Source organism: Lissotriton helveticus, chromosome 10, assembly GCF_964261635.1.
Source record: "Lissotriton helveticus chromosome 10, aLisHel1.1, whole genome shotgun sequence".
Lineage (NCBI taxonomy): Eukaryota > Metazoa > Chordata > Amphibia > Caudata > Salamandridae > Lissotriton > Lissotriton helveticus.
In genome coordinates, this window is record NC_136071.1 from 916511046 (window position 1) to 916533221 (window position 22176).

At 40.9% G+C, this 22176-nt stretch overlaps 1 protein-coding gene across 1 annotated transcript in view; it reads left to right on the top strand.

Moving 5' to 3' along the window:
* The window catches only part of LOC144784640 (macrophage mannose receptor 1-like), a 765034-nt gene that overhangs the window by 629885 nt on the left and 112973 nt on the right, over positions 1–22176 (top strand). Inside the window, exon 23 of the mRNA XM_078663569.1 lies at positions 6250–6352. Coding sequence (XP_078519695.1) covers positions 6250–6352 — 103 coding nt within the window. The remainder of the gene's footprint in view (positions 1–6249; positions 6353–22176) is intronic.

A 22176-nucleotide genomic window follows, 5' to 3' on the forward strand; every position in this document is an offset into this window, starting at 1 on the left:
TTCAGTGCTGCATCTTTCAGCCCATTACTGATCCTGAAAAGTAATTGTAACCGTACTTGTAGTAACTTGAATTACCTTTCATAGGCTAACATTGACTGGTTTCACTTGGAAATTCTTCTAAGTGTGCAGTTTGGAACTTTAAAAAATTCCTCTAAAATCAGTCGAATTCCGAATTCAGATTTACTCACCTGTTATCAGGCGAGACCTCAGTGCTGCATCTTTCAGCCCATTACTGATCCTGAAAAGTAATTTTAACGGTACTTACCAGTAACTTCAATTTCCTTCCATAGGATATCATTGTCTGCTATAAAAAATATATATAAATTAAAAAATATATAAAATTAAAAAAAAACAAATATTACAATTTTAATATTTTTAAAAGCATTTTTTTCATTTTATATTAAAAATATGTAATGTAATTTAAAAAATAAAATATCTAAAATAAAATACTTAAAAACAATTTAGTAAATCAGTATAAAAAATAAAACAATTAATACATTTAAAAATGATCATTTACAAAATCTTTGAAATTCACTGAAAAAACCAAAGGTTTCAGCCACGTTATGGTTAGGAATTAGCATTTAAAAAAACCTTAGAGATTCACTGAAAAAAACATAGGTTTCAGCCACGTTACAGTTAGGAATTAGCATTTAAAAACCCTTAGAAATTCACTGAAAAAACCATAGGTTTCACACTTGTTATTGTTAGCTGGACATTTCACTCATACAAAACCATTGAAATTCCCCCGTTATAGTTAGTTCAGCTAACTATAACTCGCGCGCTTTCAATGCACTGCTGATGACGTCACATATTACATCACTCATGACATGGTCAGTGACATCACTCATGACATCACTGATTACATCTCAAATGACATCACTGATTACATCACTGATGACATCATCCTTGTGAAGGGTTGGCAGACCTCCTCTCACCCTAATATAACCTTTGATACACACGTTGAAAAATAGAAACTACAATTTTCAAAACAATGGAGATACCAATACCAGTTAGAACAACCTATTCAGTAATTCCAAAATCTACATACACATCCACTCATTCACCAACAGTTTTATATAGTCACTCATACATGTACTCACTCATCATATGTACTCATACACCTATACATCCTGTTACACACCTACACTCATACATAGAGTTACTCACACATGCAAATAAACATTTACTTACATATACAGCTACACACACACAATGCGTGGTCACGCATTGTTCCACAACAAGTGCAGCACAAAGAAAAAGCCCCTTTATCTCGTTACAAGGGTTAAACAAACTAGTCTATCATTGAGATTTATTTGTGATGAGGAGAGGGTTGTCTGATTTATAGGCACTGTTGATTTCTAAGAGTTTCATTTAGTGAATCATTAATAAGCAATTTTTCTATGTAAATGTATGTCATGTTTGTTGTTTTTTGTATAAAGAATGTTTTTTTGTATAACGAATGTTTTTGTTTTTCATGTTGTAATTAGGTTATATCAAAAAGTCAATTTTTGTTTGTCTTTTATATAAATGTATATAGAAGGGTGTGGGTTGTATATATGAAATGTATAAAGCATATTAAGTTTTCCTTAAAAAAAGATATTGAAGAATTCGAGAAAAAATCAAAAAGAATAATGAAGTAATTCTTTGTGTCACATTGAGTCTGGGATGTGTACGTATTAGAAAATAAGGAAGGAAATTGCGAATAGTATTGGCAATTCTAATGGTGTTTTGTTAAATGGCTCTAGCCTTGCTGTTGAGAGGCCGAACCTTCTAGTGTTAGCTGAGCTTGCAAGTTTGGCATCAACACCGCCACATATATGACACCCTTTTCGGATAAACCTATCTCACTCAGAGAACATTACACGTGTAGAACCGACCATGCAGTTTAAGTTTTAAAGTGTAGTTGTAATCTATGCTACATGGGAGGCACTAAACTGCAAGTGTATGCTCATATTTTACAGCTACGTGCGATAGTGAACTCCGATCCCGCCTATACTGTCGCCAGGCACTTTAAAGCAATTCATAGCAATAACTTGAATTGCTTGCAATATTTTGTTATCGATGCAGTGCCACAGAGTAAACAAGGCGGCAATAGGGATAAAAAATTGCAACAGCTTGAATCGATATGTATAGTAGAGCTGGATACAAAGACTCCCCTATGGCTGAATATGGGAGAGGATTTGCACAACTTTCTGTGAGTGGGTCAAATAATAATTCCAATTGCCTGATATGGTCATTACTTGGGCAGAGTAGAACGTGCTTTACAATTGTAAAATGGAGCATTGTGACTCAGAATCTCCAACATTATCTTGCTGTATATATATTAGTGAGTTTTAGGCCACGTATATTCATGGTTTAATGAACTGCCCATATACATTGCCATTAGGGGAGTATACAGTAGTGTCAGAGGGCTCCCTGATCACTACCTTTCATGTGGGTCTATAGTAAATACACTTGTCCCATTGGGAACCAGCAAGATCATCTATAGGGTATTTGTACCCAGAGATACAGAAGTGATCTGAGTTCACCAGGGACAAAGTAGAGGCCATATAAGAGAACAGAATAACGAGCAGCCGCTATGTGATCTCATTTTTAATCACAATTTTCATATTCGTATTTGCACATTTTGCACTAAAATGTTCTATCAATTTCTCACTTTACACGCTTCAGAACTGACTTGGCACTAGCGCTTTTTACATTGAACAACACGTTTATTGGCATTACAGCACATTATACCCCATTAGCATATTTGCACATTGTAAAAAGTCACTTTACAACGGTATTTGTACATAAAGATAAATTACTATTGATTGCACTTCTTAGGAGATGAGCTAAAATGAGAATTCATTAGCTTAGATTTACTATCCAACAAGCCAACACTTCAATTAGTAGCCCACGTATTTAGGCACATCTAATATGCATGTGGTGTTGCCTTTGGACTCGCGACACCTAAGTGAAGACATTCTGCTTTTTAGATGGCAGTTCTTCGGGTGGATCTGTGATATTTGAATGGGCAGTATAGCAGAAGTGGCACTTTTTTAGGTTTCGACTTTTGGCGAGGGGCGAAGCCCCTCCCAGTCGAAATCTTTTGTTGTTAGTAGTGAGGTTAGGACAGCCTCTGTTTCCAATTGGCTAGCTCCATAAATGGAGGCTAGCCATTGGGAGGCAGAGGCTGTCAATCGCGCTTTCTCACGAAAACGCGATTCGGGGGCGTTTCTGGTGCTTTTTTTAAGCCCCGCCCCTTTGTCCCGGGCCGCGCTGCGATTGGCTGCCGGCCCGGGACACCCCCGTGACATCATTCCCGGGCCGCGCTGTGATTGGCTGCCGGCCCGGGACACCCCCGTGACGTCAGCCAATCACAGCGCGGCCCGGGACCTGGCTTGTTTTAATTTCTGTCTGGATGAAAACAACGAAATCCCAAATTGTTTCACTGTTGTCAAGGCGTTTGAAAATGGAAGTTAGAAGGACCCTGGGTAATTATCCGCAGTATCAAAACTAAAAGTTAAGGCAGCAGAGGCTGTTGCTGGAGACGGGTCTAGATCGAAAGCAAAACAAGACGAAGAGAGCGAGAGTGAGCTGGCCCTGGAAACGCCTCCCCTCCCTGCTGTTTGTTTCATGTTTGCAGAGGGAGCTGTGGGGGAAGGGAGACCTGCTGAGGGGCATGGATACGAGAAGGACTGGCTCAACCAGTCGAGGAGGGAATGTGCTCGCTCTAGTACATACCGCGAAGCCATTTTGAAGCGATATGACGAGGGAGCAGTTCCCTGAGACCATGTTGTAAATCATTGTTTTTTTCTAATTGTATCAAATACCAGTAAGCATGGCCACTTTGTTGTGAAATATAATTATTTTAGTACGTATAAAGCAAAATGAAATATCATGTATTGCTTCTATGATTAACTATTTTATTAAAGCTGTTAAATAACGTGTTTGCCTGCCTTCATTTTCTTTTGACTGAAAGACAACCTGTAAGCGAGGCGCTCAGTGCATGTTTGATACAACTGAATAATGCTTTAATACAAGATGGCCTCTATCTCCATCCGACTCCTGCTCAGCCTGCCAGAGCCTGTAGTCTCTTCTCAGTTTCTACACTGCCAAGGGTGAGGAAGGAGAGCGGCAGTTAACGAGGAAGGAGTGCGGAAGTCGGCTCTGAGCTCGCATTGGTGAAGTCAGACCGCCTCATTCTTTTCTCGGAAAAGTCAATTTAATTTTCATTTCCCCCCATCGCCAGCAGCTGCCTGCAACAGAAAGAGGAGAGGAGCAGCGCTGCTTGCCAGCACAGCTGTTCATAGGCAAAAATAGGTGTCTCAGAAGATGCTAGGCAACGGAAAATCACTGACCGCCAAGTAGTTCATGTGCAGAGTGTGGAGCGGTGGTTGTTATTTGTGCTTCATCGATTGCTCGTCACCTTAATTGCGCAATTCCAGATTACTGTATGAATTATTTTATACATCCAAGGACTCCCGAATTTAAACGGAAGGCTCCGATTTGTAATCCAATAAATGCATAAAATGCTGTGTTAGCTATCCATCATAACATGGTGCTATTTTGCTTTCTTCCATTTGGAACTTTTTGTGCAGATGCTTGTAGCGCGAACGTAAATTCATAAAATAGTGCTATTTGGTTTCTACCATTTCGAACTTAAGCGCGAAGGTGTCCCAAGGGTATTGGAGATCGTTGCAGGTACACCAAATGAAATTTAGTATTTAACCCAGAATCACAGGATGTTAGGCTGGGCCTCGAGCCTGATTCCACAGTTTCAATGTTTCCCAGGGGTTGTTATGCCACATCTCCCTCCCTACTTCTCACTCTCCAAGTTCTTGGGCAAATTAAATCCCCAGTTTAAAAAAAAAAAAAAACATAATATCCTTGCAAGGTATACCCAAAAGTTGTCTTGCAGGGGCACTGGAATTATGCGACGGGGAGGACCAATAATGCAGCAAAAAAAGTCAAATAATGCACCACATTTTGTCATAGAGTATATTATTTTGCCATTTTTATACTTGTAAACAATGCCTAATTAGTATCAGTCTAACACTCAAATACTGCAATAAGCTACAGAAAGGTGACCCCTCAACATTTGCGAAGGGTCTTCCACAGCGCAGCAACAACACATGTCGCTACATTTTTAGAAACTTTTGATCTGGATGAGCTAGAAACACATTTTTTTTATATCTGCAGATTATGCAGTAGATGGATCATGTGGCAAATACAGCAAATCAATTATTTTGCAGAAAGTTCAGAAAATTGCTCAAATCCAGTTGCTCTGCTAACTGATAATCTTCACTGTCCTTATTTATTTACGGTTTAGTGTAAGGCGAACCAGCCCCAACTGGGTGCTGGCGTGCATTAACAGCCATTAGAATAGACTCCATAGTGAAACAAGCATTTACAATGCAACGGTTTCGCCTTTGGAAAAGTTTGAGCTATTGGCATTGTAAATGACAAAATTTGTATTTATGTGTTGGTTTTGAAAACAGATAAATAAATGGCATTGTCATTTACATTGCCAATAGCTCTAACTTTTCCAAAGGCGAAACCGTTGCATTGTAAATGCTTGTTATAAATGGTTTTTTATAAGATGGTATTTTATGAATTTGTATTTAGTATACAATTGTAATATGCACTGTGCACTTTATGTATTTAATCATGTATGAAAGCATGTGAGTGATATGAGAATAATTGCTCCGTTCTTGTAAAGCCTTTATAGGACTGTATTCAAACTAAAAAATGTGAGCAAGGTATTGTCAATGAGAATCTAAATATGGTTTGGAAATTAATTTTTATTTGGTATTTGTACCAATATTCCAGGCATGTTTTTAGAAAATATCTATTGATTTGGTGCTCTTAAATATGAAAAACAGACGTAGAAATGCATAGTATTTTGTCTATGGTTGTCAGTGCCGACTACGTCACAGGAAGCATCACTTTCCCTTTAAATTCCCGTTTCTGATAGATGCATGTCATGTGAGCAAGGACACCGTCTTGTGTCTGAAATGCGTCAGAGGCCGGACCATTCTAATTAAATAAAAGCAAGAATTAGGCACCAGTTATATCGTGAGTCCGTGTCCCTGCTTGTGCGCGAGAGCACTTGGGATCCTGTTGTTCGATATATACACACACACAGATAGATATACCACTAATAATGACTAGTGATGTAAAATGACTTGACAGGAGTTCTGTATTTAAGGGATTTGAACAAGGCTGATTGATGTGTTTCAAAAAGTTAACTTAATTTCTCCTTTGCAGAATGATTGTGTATCAATAAAGACGGGATCAACTTTGGATGCGGGTAGCTGGATTGATGAAGATTGTGATAATTTAAGAGGCTACATTTGTCAAATGGGCAAAAGTAGGTATCCTGAATTTATGTCATATAGTTTTATTTGGACACACTTACACCCAGTGTTTACCCCGATCTGAGTTCATTGATCGTCTATAAATTCGTTTGTGGAAGAAAGATCCTGAATTGTTTACTTGATTCTTATGTACAGCTGTGTGTTGTAGTATGCACATAACAAGCAATAAACTAAATCCGAAAAGCCCGTATAACTGGAAGAATATATGCAGCAATCATAACACACAGCACATAATCATGCCCTAAGCTGTTTTGGTAGGAATTATAGACCAATATACCAAGCAATTGGGTTTGCCAAAACACTGAAACACTCAATACATGCATTGCAGCTGGAGGGACAATGAAGCTGTTTTCCATGGAAATACCTTTGTGCATCTCAGTAAGGACATAAAGGAGCCATGTTTCTCACTCTCACGCTGGGTTGATGGGCTATATTTCGTCTAGCCCTAGTTTATCATATAGCCCATAGTACTATAGGCATGTAGTTTTAAACAGCCAGATTAATAACATATGTTGGTATTACACCAACCAAAAATCTGTATTTGTCCAAGAGAAATGATGCTTTAGACAGCTACTTGTCATGTATAAAAATACACTTGTTCAATTTGGTACCATTCAGCAGGTGGAAGAATTATGGCAGCATACTCATTATATCAGAGCTCAGGTAAAACCGTCTCTTAGTGTGCCAAGAGTATTTGGATTCTGTAAAGGCTCAGATTATGCCACATAGCAGATTATTATTACTTTGAGTATACCAGGGCACTATTTATATTAAATCATGGATTAGTCACAGACTGTGTGTACGATTGGGTTCTGTTTAAGACAGCTCTTTGATCACAGTAGAGCTCTAAATGTGTGGGTACCCTTGTTATGCTGCAGTCCTTATTATAGCAGAGTTGAGGATATATGAATGTTCTAATTTTCCATTGTTTTCTTTCACACTTTAGTGTTTGGTGTCTTGTGAATTGCTCTGGTAACCTTCCCAACAAACATTCACTCAATTTCACAAAATGTTACTACAAATAATCTGACATTGTTTATTCAGTCCAGCGCATAGTATGCCAGGTAAGGGTCAATAAGCCAGTTCACAGCGATTCACCATTTTCTGGGCCCACTTGCTTACCATTGGTCCTCCGATTGACCTTTTTATCCATCTGGGGGATGATGGGAGTTAGCATTAACCGGTCAATCAGATTTCAGTTAACAGTGCAACCCATTGGCTACACAGTTAGGACCAGGCATCGGTAGCCAAGACAAAAACATCTATTACAGGTTAATATTCTAATTCAATTACAGAACTCTCTGTACCATAATATAAAGATACAGAATGACAACAGGGTTTACCAGATGGCAAAATAAATTCAGGTAAATTAGTATCAAACAAACAAGCAGTTTTGTGACTGTCATACAAAACTAGAACATCAAAATCAGGTGCTCAGAGATTAATCTAAGGTTCTCTCTCCTATACATTAGTAATCTACCACCTAAAAGTCCAGAGGATGGTTTAGGTGACAGAATCTTAGCAAATCAGGGAAAATCCATTAATGAAGTCAGCTCACGACAAAAATAAATCAAATCGTAATACGTTAGCATCTCAGAAGCTCGGTCAAGAGTGTTCTATGGGTCAAGAATAAGTGTCAGCCTAGGCCACACATAAGCAGAAATTAAGAAGAGCTGAAGGCATTAAACCTCTCAAAGTCAATTAAGCTAGCAATGACTCAAGGAAAGAGGGAATCAAGGAAATGTGTCAGCAAAGAACCTGCAAGGAATCTGAGTCAGAAAGGGGTCTGGTAAAATATGTGTATACCAGTCTGCGAGAAAAATCTTAGTAACAGTTCATGGGGATAGGTATATTATAACATATAAAGCCCATTGGGTGACACCCCATTGATTACACCATCAGGGGTCTGTTGAAATCAATCCACAAATCATCATGTTGAAGACTGCAACATTGCTGGTTTGTCCCACACAGGACATGGAAATGACATCTTTCCCTCAAGCACATGTAGGTTGTTATTTTTGGAAAATAGGTCATTCAGTTAGAGCTCTGTTTCCCCGTGTACCTTTCGTCAAAGTCCTTTTCTCAGGCTTCTGTTCCACCTATCTCTAGTACAGGAATGAATCTGTTCTAAACTAACAACACATGAATACATGCAAGAAATGTCAAGATAGCTGAAAAATGAAATCAGCTTTATGCAGGTGGTGAAATACAGGCCTACTGGTGGACATTAAATATACGTGTGCACATTTAAACACAAATAAATATACGTTTCTAATGCATTATGTTTCATACTACATGTAATATTCAATAAATCATCACAATATTCAATGATAACTATAATTGAGAACTACAAATCAAAATATTGAATATGAATGCACACATTGCATAAACTGATTGTCGTTTCTAGTAAGATTACAGTCTACATATGTACGAAAGTCTTTAATCAATATTATAAATGGGGTCTCTAGTTGTCGGTGGTTTGCACCGTGTCCAAGCAGGGACTCTCACTCTTGTCAGGATAGGAGTTACATAGCCCCTGCTCACTCCATTAGTAGTTTGGCTCCAGCAGTCAGGCTTATCTCAAGCGTCTGTGACATTTGTGTTGTGTAAAGGGTGGGCAGTCTTTGCACTGCACCAATCCCTCCTCTGATGGTGAATCAATCTCTTTTCTGATGGACCAATAACAATGTTGTTGTTTTCATCATCTTTCTTCTAGAACCCCCCAGAAATGTCATGTCATCATAGTATCTGCTCTGTCTATCCTCTAGTTCCATATTTGCTCTCTTTCTCTTCACTCCCTGTTTTGCTTGTACACATTTGTATACAGAATAGATCACAATCAGAAACAATTCGCAAAGAGCAATTATTACTACTGGATTAAGGGTGCTTCCAACAACTCCACTCTGTAAGTGTCCAGAGCATCTGCCTATAGAATAAAATCCATTCCCTATTGCTTCCCAAGCACATGCTTCAGTAAACCCTTTCAAATCTTTGTTCAGGTCAGTAATGTGGCTGATGTATTTCCTCAGATCTTTCCATTTGTCTGGAATGTAAGCACACCATTGCTGCACTTTTAAAATCTGGCAAACACCTACCTCTTTTGCGTGAAGGAAGTCTAAAGCAAATCAATTCTGCAAAACCATTGATCTGATGGCAACCATTTCTGTATCTATGACTAAGAATCTTCCAGCTGTACTAGTAACTTGAACGTAGCGCTGCTTACTAATCTGCCTATTATGCTCGGTGTTACCACTTCCTGATTTAATTTGCTTTTAAGTTGAATTGTATTGATTTTAAAACTATCTGTTTATACTTTTGAAGAACGGGTTGCTGTTTGATGGTTTTTATGTGTCTACTCACCTGGCATCAGGACTGTCTCCTCCTACTCCTTGGTTCACCACAGCTCTAAGGTGCTGATTAGTGGAGGGAGGGAGACAGTCGTAACTTTTGCTTGCCCTTCATTTCCAGCAATCAGGGAGGTTGGTGCGCTAGTTTCGGGGCTCTGTCGGGCTTTTCCGCCTCCTTCTTGATAAAGCACAGCATGGCGCCATCGTGCAGCGTGCTTGAAGGTAGCGCTGCTTACTAATCTGCCTATTATGCTCCATGTTATCCCTTCCTGATTAAATTTGCTTCTAAGTTGAATTTTATTGATTTTAAAACTTTCTAGTTATACTTTTGGAGAACAGGTTGCTGTTTGATGGTTTTTACATGTCTGCTCACCTGCTCACCTGGCATCAGGACTTTCTGCTCCTACTCCCGGGTCCACTGCAGCTCTAAGGTGCTGATTGAATGGAGGGAGGGAAGATGGTTTTAGCTTTTGCCTGCCGTCCATTTCCAGCACTCAGGGAGGTTGGCGTGCTACTTGCTGGGCTCTTCCGCCTCCTGCTTGATAAAGCACAGCATGGCGCCATCGCGCATTGGGCGCCGCTAGCACTACTCCACCTGTGGGTTCGTATTGGAGGCCCAAGATTGGGTACAGTCAAACACGGCTGAAACTGTGTTCAGCAAAACACAGCCCAAAAGATCAGGAAAATGAGGAGGTCTACTCATCCCTTATAAATGCATGTTCTCTCTCAAAGCACAAATATGAAATAGTGGAGTTTCTAGATAACTATCATCTTGATCTCTTATTTATTACGGAAATGTGGGCCGACCCCTCTGGGGTCCCAGACTTCTGTACTGTCACATCTGACGACTTCTGTACACACAGATGCAATAGATTAAAGAAAAGAGGGGAGGTTTGGCTCACATACACCTAAATGATTTACTGGTAAAGATAGAGATGATTTCCTCTATGGTATGTGCAGCATTCAATTTAATCATAATGTTTTCCAATCATCAATCATTTAAGGGGACCATCCTATACCGACCACTGTGCCCCAGGGGAGACTTTTTATCATTGGTTGGAAACCTACTGGAACCTGCTGCTGGTGAATCCAGTTTTACCATTTTTCATTTGAAAGCCACGGAAGACAAGGATTCTATATCCCTTACTTCAGAGCTGGAGGTGTTAGGACTCCTTCAACGAGTCAGTGGCCCTACCCATTCGACTGGTCACACACTAGATGGTCTTTTTACTAACAATGAGCAGATCTCGGTGAACAAGATCCTCCCTCTGACGTGATCTCATCACCATGCAGTACTATTCGATATTGGTATTTTGCACCCTACTTCCCCCCACTCCCGTTCAGTCCCCCCAAACAGTTTAAGGCTTGGAGTGGCATAGATCAGGCTCTTCTCACACAGCATCTATCTGATACTCAGCCAGAAGCTACTCTAGACCCTAAACTGGCCACTATAAACTATACAGACTGGCTCCAAAACGCTTTTGCTAAACTAGTACCGTATAAAACAGTTTCCAAAAACAGGCAGACCCCCTCTGTCCCATGGTTCTCTGAGGCACAGATTCTGTAGAAACAACAGTCTAGGAAACCAGAGAGGCGCTGGCACCTAGAATATGACAGCCAGGAGAAATCTCTCTACAAGTTGGCACTGCCAAACTAAAAACACCTTATACTAACAGAAAAAAGAAACTATTATACTAGGGAAATAGAAACCACACAAGATTCCTCCAAACAGCTGTTTCTGGTGGTTTCTAAATTGGTGGGGCCAGTAGGCAGCTCTGCTAAGGTAGCATCCCAAGCACTTTGCGACTCGTTAGCGCTCAACTTTCAGGATAAGGTGAGGCAAATCTATTTGAACTTTAATGCCTCCGCTGAAGGCAGGAGTCAGCTAGAGTTAAATAGCGAGGGACAGGACAGCTCTGACTTCAGGGAATTTAGGCCAGTCTCAGTGAACCTGATAATTGATCTGGTAAACACAGTCAAATCAGGTTCACCGTTTGACCCCTCAGTTCTGAAACTAATCCCAGACCTAATCGTTTTGTTTTTTGGCTCCTTCCCTGTCAACTTCAAGGACCAGATTTGGCCCCAAGACCTGCCCTGCTCTAGTGCGATGGGAGGCCCAGCTAAGAACCTGGGGGTATGGTTCGGTCAGGACCTGAAGTTTTCGGACCATATTAAAAAATTGACTGGCATCTGCTTCGGTACTCTGCGAGCCTTGAGAAGATTTTTCCCTCTCCTTCCCAGGGCAGCCAAGGAGACTGTCCTTCGAGCCCTGATTTTGTCTCGGCTCGATTACGCTAATGCCTTATTTAGTGGCTTGCCTGGGTACATGATTCATCGCCTTCAGGTGATACAAAATGCTGCAGTACGTCTCTTCTCTCTTCCCAGGAGGTGGAGCGTGCGGAGCCATTACGAAGCCTGCATTGGCTCCCAGTGCCACACCGAATTTTGTTTAAAATTCTTGTGTTGGCATTTAGAGCAGCTCATGGCCAGGGACCAACGTATCTGCAGAAACGGTTCTCATTCTACACTCCCAATCGTGCCCTACGATCGGCCAACCAATGCCAATTGGCCATTCCCAAATACAAATACGCCCGACTGGGCGGCCAATCAATTTCAGTTAAGGCAGCTTCTGCTTGGAATGCCCTCCCCCTATTCCTCAGAGCCTCTACGACCATTACTGTTTTTAAGAAAGAACCTAAGACTTATCTGTTTAACGCCCCACTCTAACAGACTTGCTCTTGATCTATCACTCTTGTTGTTAAATTACTCACCGCGCCAGGATACCCCGTGGTAATAGAGCGCGCTATAAAAGTTTTAATAATAATAATAATAATATTAATCGGTACAAACCTAGCCAACATTTTCAACTACATGTTCAGCTCCGGCCCCTATCCTTCCAATGGAAAAAGGCCTCTATTCTTCCGTTGTTAAAAAAACCTAATCTGGATCCAGGGTATACCACCAATTATTGACTAATTGCACGTCTCCCTTTGCCTGCCAAGCTCATTGAAAATATTATGAACACCCAGCCAGCTCAATTTATTGAGGAGAGTAAGCTGGTGGGCGATACTCAGTTTGGGTTTAGGAAAGGCCATAACACAGAAACTGCACTCATCAAAGCCACTGAAAAAATCAGGATTGTATTAGACAAAGGAGGTTCAGCAGTACTTCCGCTATTGGATCTATCAGCAGCATTTGACACGGTTGATCATGCTACACTGAGCAATCGTGTCTCTGCCCTAGGCATTGGGAACAAGGCAAAAGCCCTTCTGTCTTCATTTCTATCTAATCGTACTCAGCTAGTTAGCCTGGGTGACTTTAATTCCCCAGTCTTTTCACTTCCATATGGTGTCCCGCAAGGATCCTAGCTAAGTCCGACTCTGTTCAACATTTATGTCACCGACTTAGCATGAGGGGACCAAAATAGCACGAGTAATCAAATCATTTGGACTGGGTCTCACATCATATGCAGATGACGCCCAATTGGTGCTCAGCGTTCATTAAAATGGTAATGGAGTTTCGGTTAGCTTTTATGATGGTATGCTGGCCATTAGTACCTGGGTGTCAAGGCATTGCCTTAAATTAAACTTATCCTAGACAGAAGTTATGGTATTTGGAAATGTATCCCTGGAGTTGTCTTGCGCCTGGTGGCCAAATAAATTGGGATCTCACTCAATCCCGGTCACTAAAGCCAGGAACTTAGGTGTCATTCCAGAGGATTAACTTTCTTTTAAACATCATGCTAATGCAGTGGTCTTCTCATCCTTGTACGTCTGAAGAATGGTAAAGAAATTGCTGCCGTTTATTGCGGCTGGTACCAGGAGAAAGTTAATTTCTGCCCTGGTTATGTCCAAAGTTGACTACTGTAATAGCCTTCTAATTAATGCACAGGAAATGTTCCTTAGTAAGCTGCAGTTGGTGCAGAATGCGGTCACTGGGATACTGTTGAGAACTCCGAATTTCAAGTCCATCTCTAATGTGGTGCGACAGCTCCATTGGCTACTCATACTAAAATTAAAGCTCTCTGTATTGCCTATAAGGCCATTCACAATACAGGGCCGGAATTCTTGAAGACGTCATTTCAGGTATAAACTCCCATCAGATCTCTTCGCTCAGCATGTGCCAATCTTCTTGTCGTCCCTATAACCAAGAGAACCAACTGGGGCAACAGAAGTTTCGTAGTTGCCACTGCTAAACTGTGGAACTCTCTTCCCTTGCAGATTAAGGCTGACCCTACTCTGCTATCATTCAGGAAACAAATAAAAACTTGGCTTTTCAAGCAATAGGTTTTTCCCAGCCTCAAGCCTCACCTGCTGTAGCACATAGCACCAAGACACCTACGGGTATTTGCAAACTTTATAAGTTGTTTAAATAAATAAAATAAAATAAATAGTAGATAGCTTTTCAACTACAGTAGAAAGCTTTCTAATATGGTGTGAGTATCATTCCTACAGATGTAATCAAAGCACTAAAATGATCTCCTACAATTTCACTAACAGTGGCATTTCTTTTAGTTCTCCAATGTTGTCCCCTTGCTGGATCCTCAATTTGTCTCACGTGATACATTTTTGGAAAAACTACCCCTGGGTAATATGTTCCATAGCATCTCCTGGTTAACCTGTAAAATGCACTTTTCCCACAAACGTAATCACCTCCAGTATAATCAGGATCTTCTTCATCTAAATGCAAAACCCTGTTTTTCTCGAACTTCAAATGTATGGTCACATTTGCTAGGCCCTCTATGTTATATGAAATGGTCTTATTGAGCACTCAAACTCCCTCAGGCATCTGTTCACTAGCTGATACCGAAGAAGGGATCCAAGAGGCTTTTTAGGAAGCCCATTAGCATAATCAATCCTAGACAACACCAAGGAGGTGACTACTACTTTCTGAAGAATTGTTGAAATGAATGGAAAAATATTCTTGATTAATCTCAAGGTGTAATAGGCAGCCGATGTAACTACATTAGCCTGATCATGGTAATACATGGTGTTATTGATGAGGATGCCAAGGTTTTATGTTTTACTCACATGAGTGGGAAGTGGGCCTAAATCAGAGGGCCACCAATCAGGGGACCAATATGATGAGGGGGAGACAAAAATGAGAACCTCTATCTTCCCTGAGGTCAATTTCAGTCATTTCCTGGCCATACAGGAGCTAGGAACCTGCATTCACTCATACACCCCCAGAACCTTGCACCTACTACCGCAGCTTCACTATCAAAGAGACAATAATCTGTGTCTCATCAGCATAGGAGGTAAGGGTGAAACCGAAGGATCTGATTAATTCTGCCTGTGGAGTGACGTAAACATTAAAAAGTGTGGAACTAATTGCAGATCCCTGAGGGACAAGGATAGGAATATTTATGAGAAGAGAACCCGCCCATACAGATCATGCACGTGTGTTGAGAAAGGAGTTTAACAACTTCCAAGTGGTATTCGTCAACCCAATCTTACCTAACCTCTCCATCAGCAGCCCATGTTTACCGTACCAAAGGCTGCTGATAAGAGCAGCCCTACAGCCTCTGTCTGCGGTTTCAGTACTGTGCCCTCCCTGGAAGCTGAATTGAGTGGCATCAATAGAATTATTAGCCTGAACACGATTGACCATTGAATATTCATGATCTTTTCAATCAACTTTGCTGGCAGAGGTAGGAAAGAAATAAAGAGAGAGTTATTTGGATCCAAAGGGTCCAGAGAAGGTTTTTTAATAAGAGGCAGAAATAGTGCCTTCTTCAGTCTGAGGGGAACATCCCAGAACGGCACATTTGATGAAAGATATCAGTGAGCTTAGGAGCAACAGTGTCTGAAACTATGGTAGCAATCCAAGGGGGACAAATGTCACAACGAGACCCCATTTGTGCTAATTTAAGCAATTTAGGGACCTCCTCAATAGAGGGTGGAGGAAAGTGGCTGAGTGTGCCAGTCACTGAGTGGCTAGTAGGGGCATTTGGGTCAGTAAGATACAATCGCACTAAGCCGGAAAAGTTGTTGTAAAAAGTTTCAACTTTGACTACAAAAGCCTTGGCCAGTGATTCACAGAAATATTGCCTATAGTCTGTGCAAATATTAGCAGTATTTGTGGTCAACTTGTGAAGTATAGTTAAAAGCTCTTTGGAGGAGATGGTAGCTCCCTCAACCTTACTAGTAGAAAAGGCTGACTTTTCCTGCTTTATCTGATTTTTGTATTCAGCTAGTCAATTTTTATACTAAAAATAATTAGCTCTCCGTTTTTGTTCTCCTGTCTGCGACATTGTTGTTTTGCTATTCCTAATTTGTCAGGGAACCAGGGAGCAGGTGATTTATGTCTTTTCATTTGTTGCAGGTGCCGTGAATGCATAATTTCCCTCTCTGTTGCCAATCTAAAGCTAATGCTGCCATGTTTCCCACTGTTCTGTGTTCAATTTCTTCTTTAGTCCAGGATGGTACTTTTAAATGATTTACTTTAATCAAGAGAACTCTTCTTGTATCTTCTACTGAATCTATGAATTTGCGTTCTCGATCTGTTAATATTCAAGTTAAGGTATGCCTGTGCATAAGTTGTTTTCAGTGTTATAGTAGGTCTAAAGAAATGTCCCATTATCTCAGCATTTTTAGTATCAGGCTGTGTATTCAAGTGCTTCAGTGCAGGAACTTCTGAAGGGACCAGATCAAAGTTCCAGTAATAGAACTGAAAATTAGCTTTCACATAGAATACTCTCATCAATAGACTATAAGTATCTCCATACGTCAAAGGGATATGGTGATAAGTCATCCCTTCAGCAATCAATGCAGGCAATTGAAGGCATACGTGGCAAACATAGTGTACCATATATTCATAAGCAGTTTAGAAGAAACATTCAGTGAATAATCCCCTCTAGAAGCATATGCATGAAACTTTTTCTGATCTATTGTCAGTGGGAGAGACGGGCACGTGTAGTCTTAGGCTCCTTTACCTGTCTTCAGTATATGAGCAGTTCAAATTCACTAATGATCACTTCAGAATAAATTTACTGAGTCAGTTGATTTAAAACTCAGTTCAGCCACAAAGTTCAGTTCAAAGAGGCTCAGCTAAATGTGATTTGTTATAGCAAAAGGTGTAAAATGCTCTCTCCCAATCATTCACTGCTAAGTAAGTTCATCCAGGTGAACAATAGCTTTGACAGGGTAGCCTAGTTGTCATTGATCTCATTACTGTTGGCCCTTCTTCATCACTGTCCCTTTGGCCAAGTCCATCAGTATCTTCAGGAATAGTGTGTGGTACATTCACTTTGGACAGAATTCTTCCTCTCTCTTTTCTCCTTGGCCACCTGTCTCTGGGACAACTTGTGTTATGCCCTAAGCCCTTCACACGGGTCTGAATCTGGCCCAGTTAACACTACTGGATGAGACTCTTCTGCACTGATTTCAGACTCTACTCAGTCCAAATGAGTGTTGGCCCAGCAGCTTGCTGGTCCCCAACAGATTGAATAACCTGCTCCTTCCATCTCACTGTAACCACTGGCACATCAGGAACAGGTGCTGTTGTTTCATCCAGGCTGTAAGGGACTCTTCAAGTATGGACAGCATATACCCAGTTAGGGAGACCTCCGCACTTCACAGCTGTTGTTTTGACCAGAATCACCTGGTAGGTGCCACACCACTTACGCTCCAAGCATGACTTGCAAATGTGTTTCTTCACCACTACCCAGTCACCAGGACCGAGGCCATGACACTGCTCCTGTTGAGGTGGGCCTGTAACCTCTCCAACCTGGTGAGACACAGAACAAACCACATCAGCCTGTCCTTTGCAGTAATCAAGAATCATGTAATCTGTCATGTTCACAAGCGCATATGCAGGCACAGCTGACAGTCTCATTACCCTCCCCATGATGATCACATGGGGCTCCAATCCTGTTCTCCTATCTGGAGAACTGTGTAGACTTGTCAGTACAAGGGGCAAGGAATCAGGATATTTCAAACACTTTAGCTAACCTGGATTTCAAAGTGCTATTTAGTTGCACCACAATTCCAGAAGCCTCTAGTCGATAACTACAGTGGAGTCTCTGTTAAACTTATAATGCTGCACGTAACATCTCAGGACCTCATTATTAAAATGAGTTCCTCGGTCTGACCTTAAAGAAGTCGGGAATCCGAAACGCTGTATCAACTCCCTTACCAACAGCTCTGCTACAGTGAGACTGTAATTTCTGCTATTCGGTTAAGCTTCAACTCAATGTGAAAAGTTGCAAACAATCCTAGGATCAGGACATAGTTCAACCGAAATCCAGCCTCATCCTGTTAAAATGACCTCCTAATGTTCCTATGTGACTCAGTGTTACTGCTGTTCTTCTGGCTACAATTTGCTGATGGCACACAACACATCTGTGACACTAACGTTCAGCTATCAATCTGAACCTGAGATTAATCCGCATTTGCGTAAAGAGGCACCCCATGGCGTCTCTCCCTACGTGTGCAGATCCATGATAATGTCCCACCATTGGAGGTAACAAGCTAGTTGGCAGTATAGTTATTTCATCTCCTGAAACCCAAAAATCTTCTTCTCTTTGCCCCAACTTTGCTCTTCTACTTCTGGCACTTCTTCCTGTAATCTCTTGACTTCATCCCATGTATCAACTGTAGACTACAACAGGTTGAAATGTGTCACATCTGAACTTTCATTGACGTATTCCACATTAAAGGTGCAAACATTTAGTGCACAGTACCTTACTGATTCATCAGCATATTTGTTACCCACAGTCACATAGTCATTGCCTTACCTATGAGTGGCACATTTCACCATTGCAATTTGGGCTGGCAGTTGCAAAGCCTGAAGCAAATTGTTCACACTTTTCCCATTACAGATTGAAGGCCCCGAAGAGGTCATGAATCTGCATTGGGACCACAACTACCCAAGGTCATGCACCACACCAGATCCATACTGACTATCAATGAAAACTGTCACTCCCAGCTGGTGTGAAAAACAGCATGCCCTAGTAAGAGCAATCAGTTCTGCCACTTGTGATGAAAACACTCCATGAAGCCAGGAGGCTTCAACCATAACTGAGACAGTGCAGACTGCATAGGCAGCTCTCATGGATCCCTTCATAAAATCCTAGGCAAGAGCCATCAACAAACAGCACATAAGCTGATTCAGGTAGTGGCACATCTTATATGCTCAGGTCTTGGTTTGGTGCACCGTTCAGTTACATGAAGACAATCATGTTTCCCCTAACAATCTCAATTCCAGGAAGGGGCAGCAATTAAGCTGGGTTTAGGAAAGTACACCTTCTCAATGTAAGATTTTTGGCTCCAAGAAAGACATGCTCATACCTGGTTAGCCAACTGTTGGTGAGGTAATGTGTTTGAGTACCAATTAACAGCGTTTCAACTGAGTGGGGACAAAAACAGTCCAAGGGGTTACTCATAACAATGTTTTTGCACTGCTTGATGCTAATGCTATTTGAGGCAACAGCTTTAAGACAGTCAGGCAAAGCTGCAACAATGGGGCAGGTGTGGCAGAAAAATATGCAACAGGTCTGCGAGCATTCCTGTGAATCTGAGTTAGAAATGAAAGAGCACAGCCCTCTCAAACAACAAAACAAAGCAAATATTTTGTCATAATCAGGTAATCCCTGTGCAAGGGTGCGACAGCGACATCCTCTCTGCTCTGAGAAGGAACACATGCAGCTGTCATCCGATGGTACCATATCTTACACATCCTACTGTGTCTTCCTCTGTAAAGGGTTGGCTATTTGAATTGCGCATCTTACTTCACAGAACCATCGTCATTGTCCGACATCAGTAGAAAGGCGTTGAAAGCTCTCTGCCTAAATCATTTGAGAGACCTCCGCCTTTCAAACGAAGTTTCTAAGCCAACAAATGTGTAAATTCTTATAATACAAACCTCCCCTGGTATTCAGCCTTATTTAACATTCTTTTTATCTAATCACGAAAAATTTGTTCTAACTAGGTTCCGTTTTAACTCCTTCTTTCGCCTTGTTACCTTCCCCAAGGTGTTAAATTGGTCTCATGCACTGGCACATTGTCCGTGTGATGGTGTATCACCACAATCGACCATTCACCTCACTCTGTTTTGTCGCTACTATGAACATCCTCGTAAATAATGGATTATCCCACTTCTACGTAGAATGGGGATGAGAACATGTCGGCCTGCTTACCTGGCACTTCAGATGTTAGACACACCTTATGTAGCTAAATGTGTAGCTCTTTTCCTAAAATCAAGTTTAAGAACGCGTTGTAATATAGGGCTCCCTTCACCTTGACTTGTTGTAAATCGCTGTTATACTGATTAACTTGTAATCGTCGCTTTTTTAGTTACAACTTAAAAGCTAATTTGTTCTTGCTTGTAATATAATTTTGTGTTTTTAATCATCTATTCGATTTGTATGATGTACTTTTTATGATTTAACTCAATGTTAATCGAATAAAAGTTTTTGAAAATGAAAAAAAGGGTTGGCTATCAGAAAAAAGTTGTGAATCCACTGTCTACAGTGGCCCACCATTCCCAAGGACATTTTGATTTCTCTCTGTGTTGTTGGTGGATTCATTTTCATTTTTAGAATCGCCAAGATTCTTTCTTGTGACACCTTCCTTGCACCTTTCTCAATGTGATGTCCCAGATATAGGAGTTCTTTCTTACAGAACTTTCATTTGGCCGGGGATACTTTATGTCTATTCTCAGCTAAGTAGTTTAAGAGAGTGATTGCGTATTGTTTGCGCATTTGAAGCCACCAACAGGTTGTCAGAGTATTGGACTAGGACTAGTTATAAGCCATCACTAAACACTCTAGCTTCCTTTTGAGTTTCTAATTAAAGATGGATGGACTCTCCGTTTACCCTTGTGGCACTCGGCGCCATGCCAAAACACAGCTGCTGAAATGAAAAGTGAATATGAACTGGCTATCCTTGTGCAATGGTATAGAGAAAAAGGCTTGATACAAATCTATGACAGAAAATTACTGAGCCTCACACGGAATCTGAAACAAAATCACAGCTGGATTTGGTGCCACAGGACAACAAGTAACAACAATTGAATTAACCTTTTACAGGTCTTGGACAAAGTGGTACTTGCAGCTGGGTTTCTGCAAACCCATGATGAGCGAGTTACATCACATGGACTGCCCATAATCTCATTCATAATGGCTTGCTCAATCATTGAGTCAATCACAGGAGCAATTCCAGCAACAGTTTCAAGGGTCAAATTATATTGTGGGATTCTCGGGTACTCAGCATTTTGTTTCACTGTAATGCAGACCGGTTCAACACCTTTAATAAGTACGATGTGTACCTGTAAAGTCCCAGACTCCAGTTAGCACTATGAATGATTCACCATTTCAAAATGATGCCCAAAGCGCAGACTTGCAAATGAGAATTCTAAATGAGACATCACAAGTTTGCACACCTGCAGTATGTACAATCCGTGGGTATATAACTAGGCCCACAGCAGATGCAACCATCCATATATGCAGCTTTCCCAGTACAATTTAATAAGTTAAATTCGAACTAAAAGCATCACCCATGACAAGTAACTACATACACAATAGCCAAATAACACTGTTGTTATTATTATTTTGTTTTTAAGCTTTTTCCTTTCCAGTTGTAGAAAGACTAACATCTGCAACACATAAGTGTCCTAATATGTTCACTTAGGAAGAAAGATAAGTCAACCACTTGCCCCTGCACGTAACTTCATTACAACGTGTGCCTCTTGGTCCTGAAGAAAGCCCAAAGATCCGATTGGGCAAAGAAGGGTGTGAACATGTTGACCACTTTATCATAGGTTCTTCAGAACAGTTACACTTCTAACATTGCACCATCACGTAATTGTAACCTTTGCCCCATCTATGACAAATAAATACTAGGTCCTCAGATGTAGGCAATTTTAGCTTCACTGCACTTCACAATCCACTTTCCCTAATCACTACTGCCAATACCAGTTAGTCATCCTCCAGGTGGAGGAAAGCATAAATAAAACCCAATGATGATGCTTTTCACACAAACAACCTTGTGGAGAACCAAGATAAACCGCACCTACAGTTAATTCGTGAATTAGTTTTTTTTTATGAACAGGAACCCTGACTCTGGTAAAACACAGGACAAGTGATTCATTCTCCATTGATTACACTTTACATGGCGGGAAGCCGAATGGATTACAATTCCTTCTCTTTCCCTCCTTTATGATTATGAGAATACATTTACTTCTGACATGCCAAGAGTCCCAATTATCATTTCTTCTAATTCTACCTATAATTTAGCCATATCCATTGATCCTTCTCTCTGGAACTTGGGCATTTGTTCCAAGATCCCAACTACCTGCTGAGGTATCTGAACCTTTGAGTTCTCAGGCAGTGAGACCTGGTTGCTCTGCTGGAGAATTATTTTTCTTACTGGTACGTGGTGTTGAGTTCAAAAGGGACTTCAGAAATCAGTGTGCCCATAGGCATTTCGGTCCTAAAAGAGCTGTCATTCATCATCACTAGGGCATTTGTG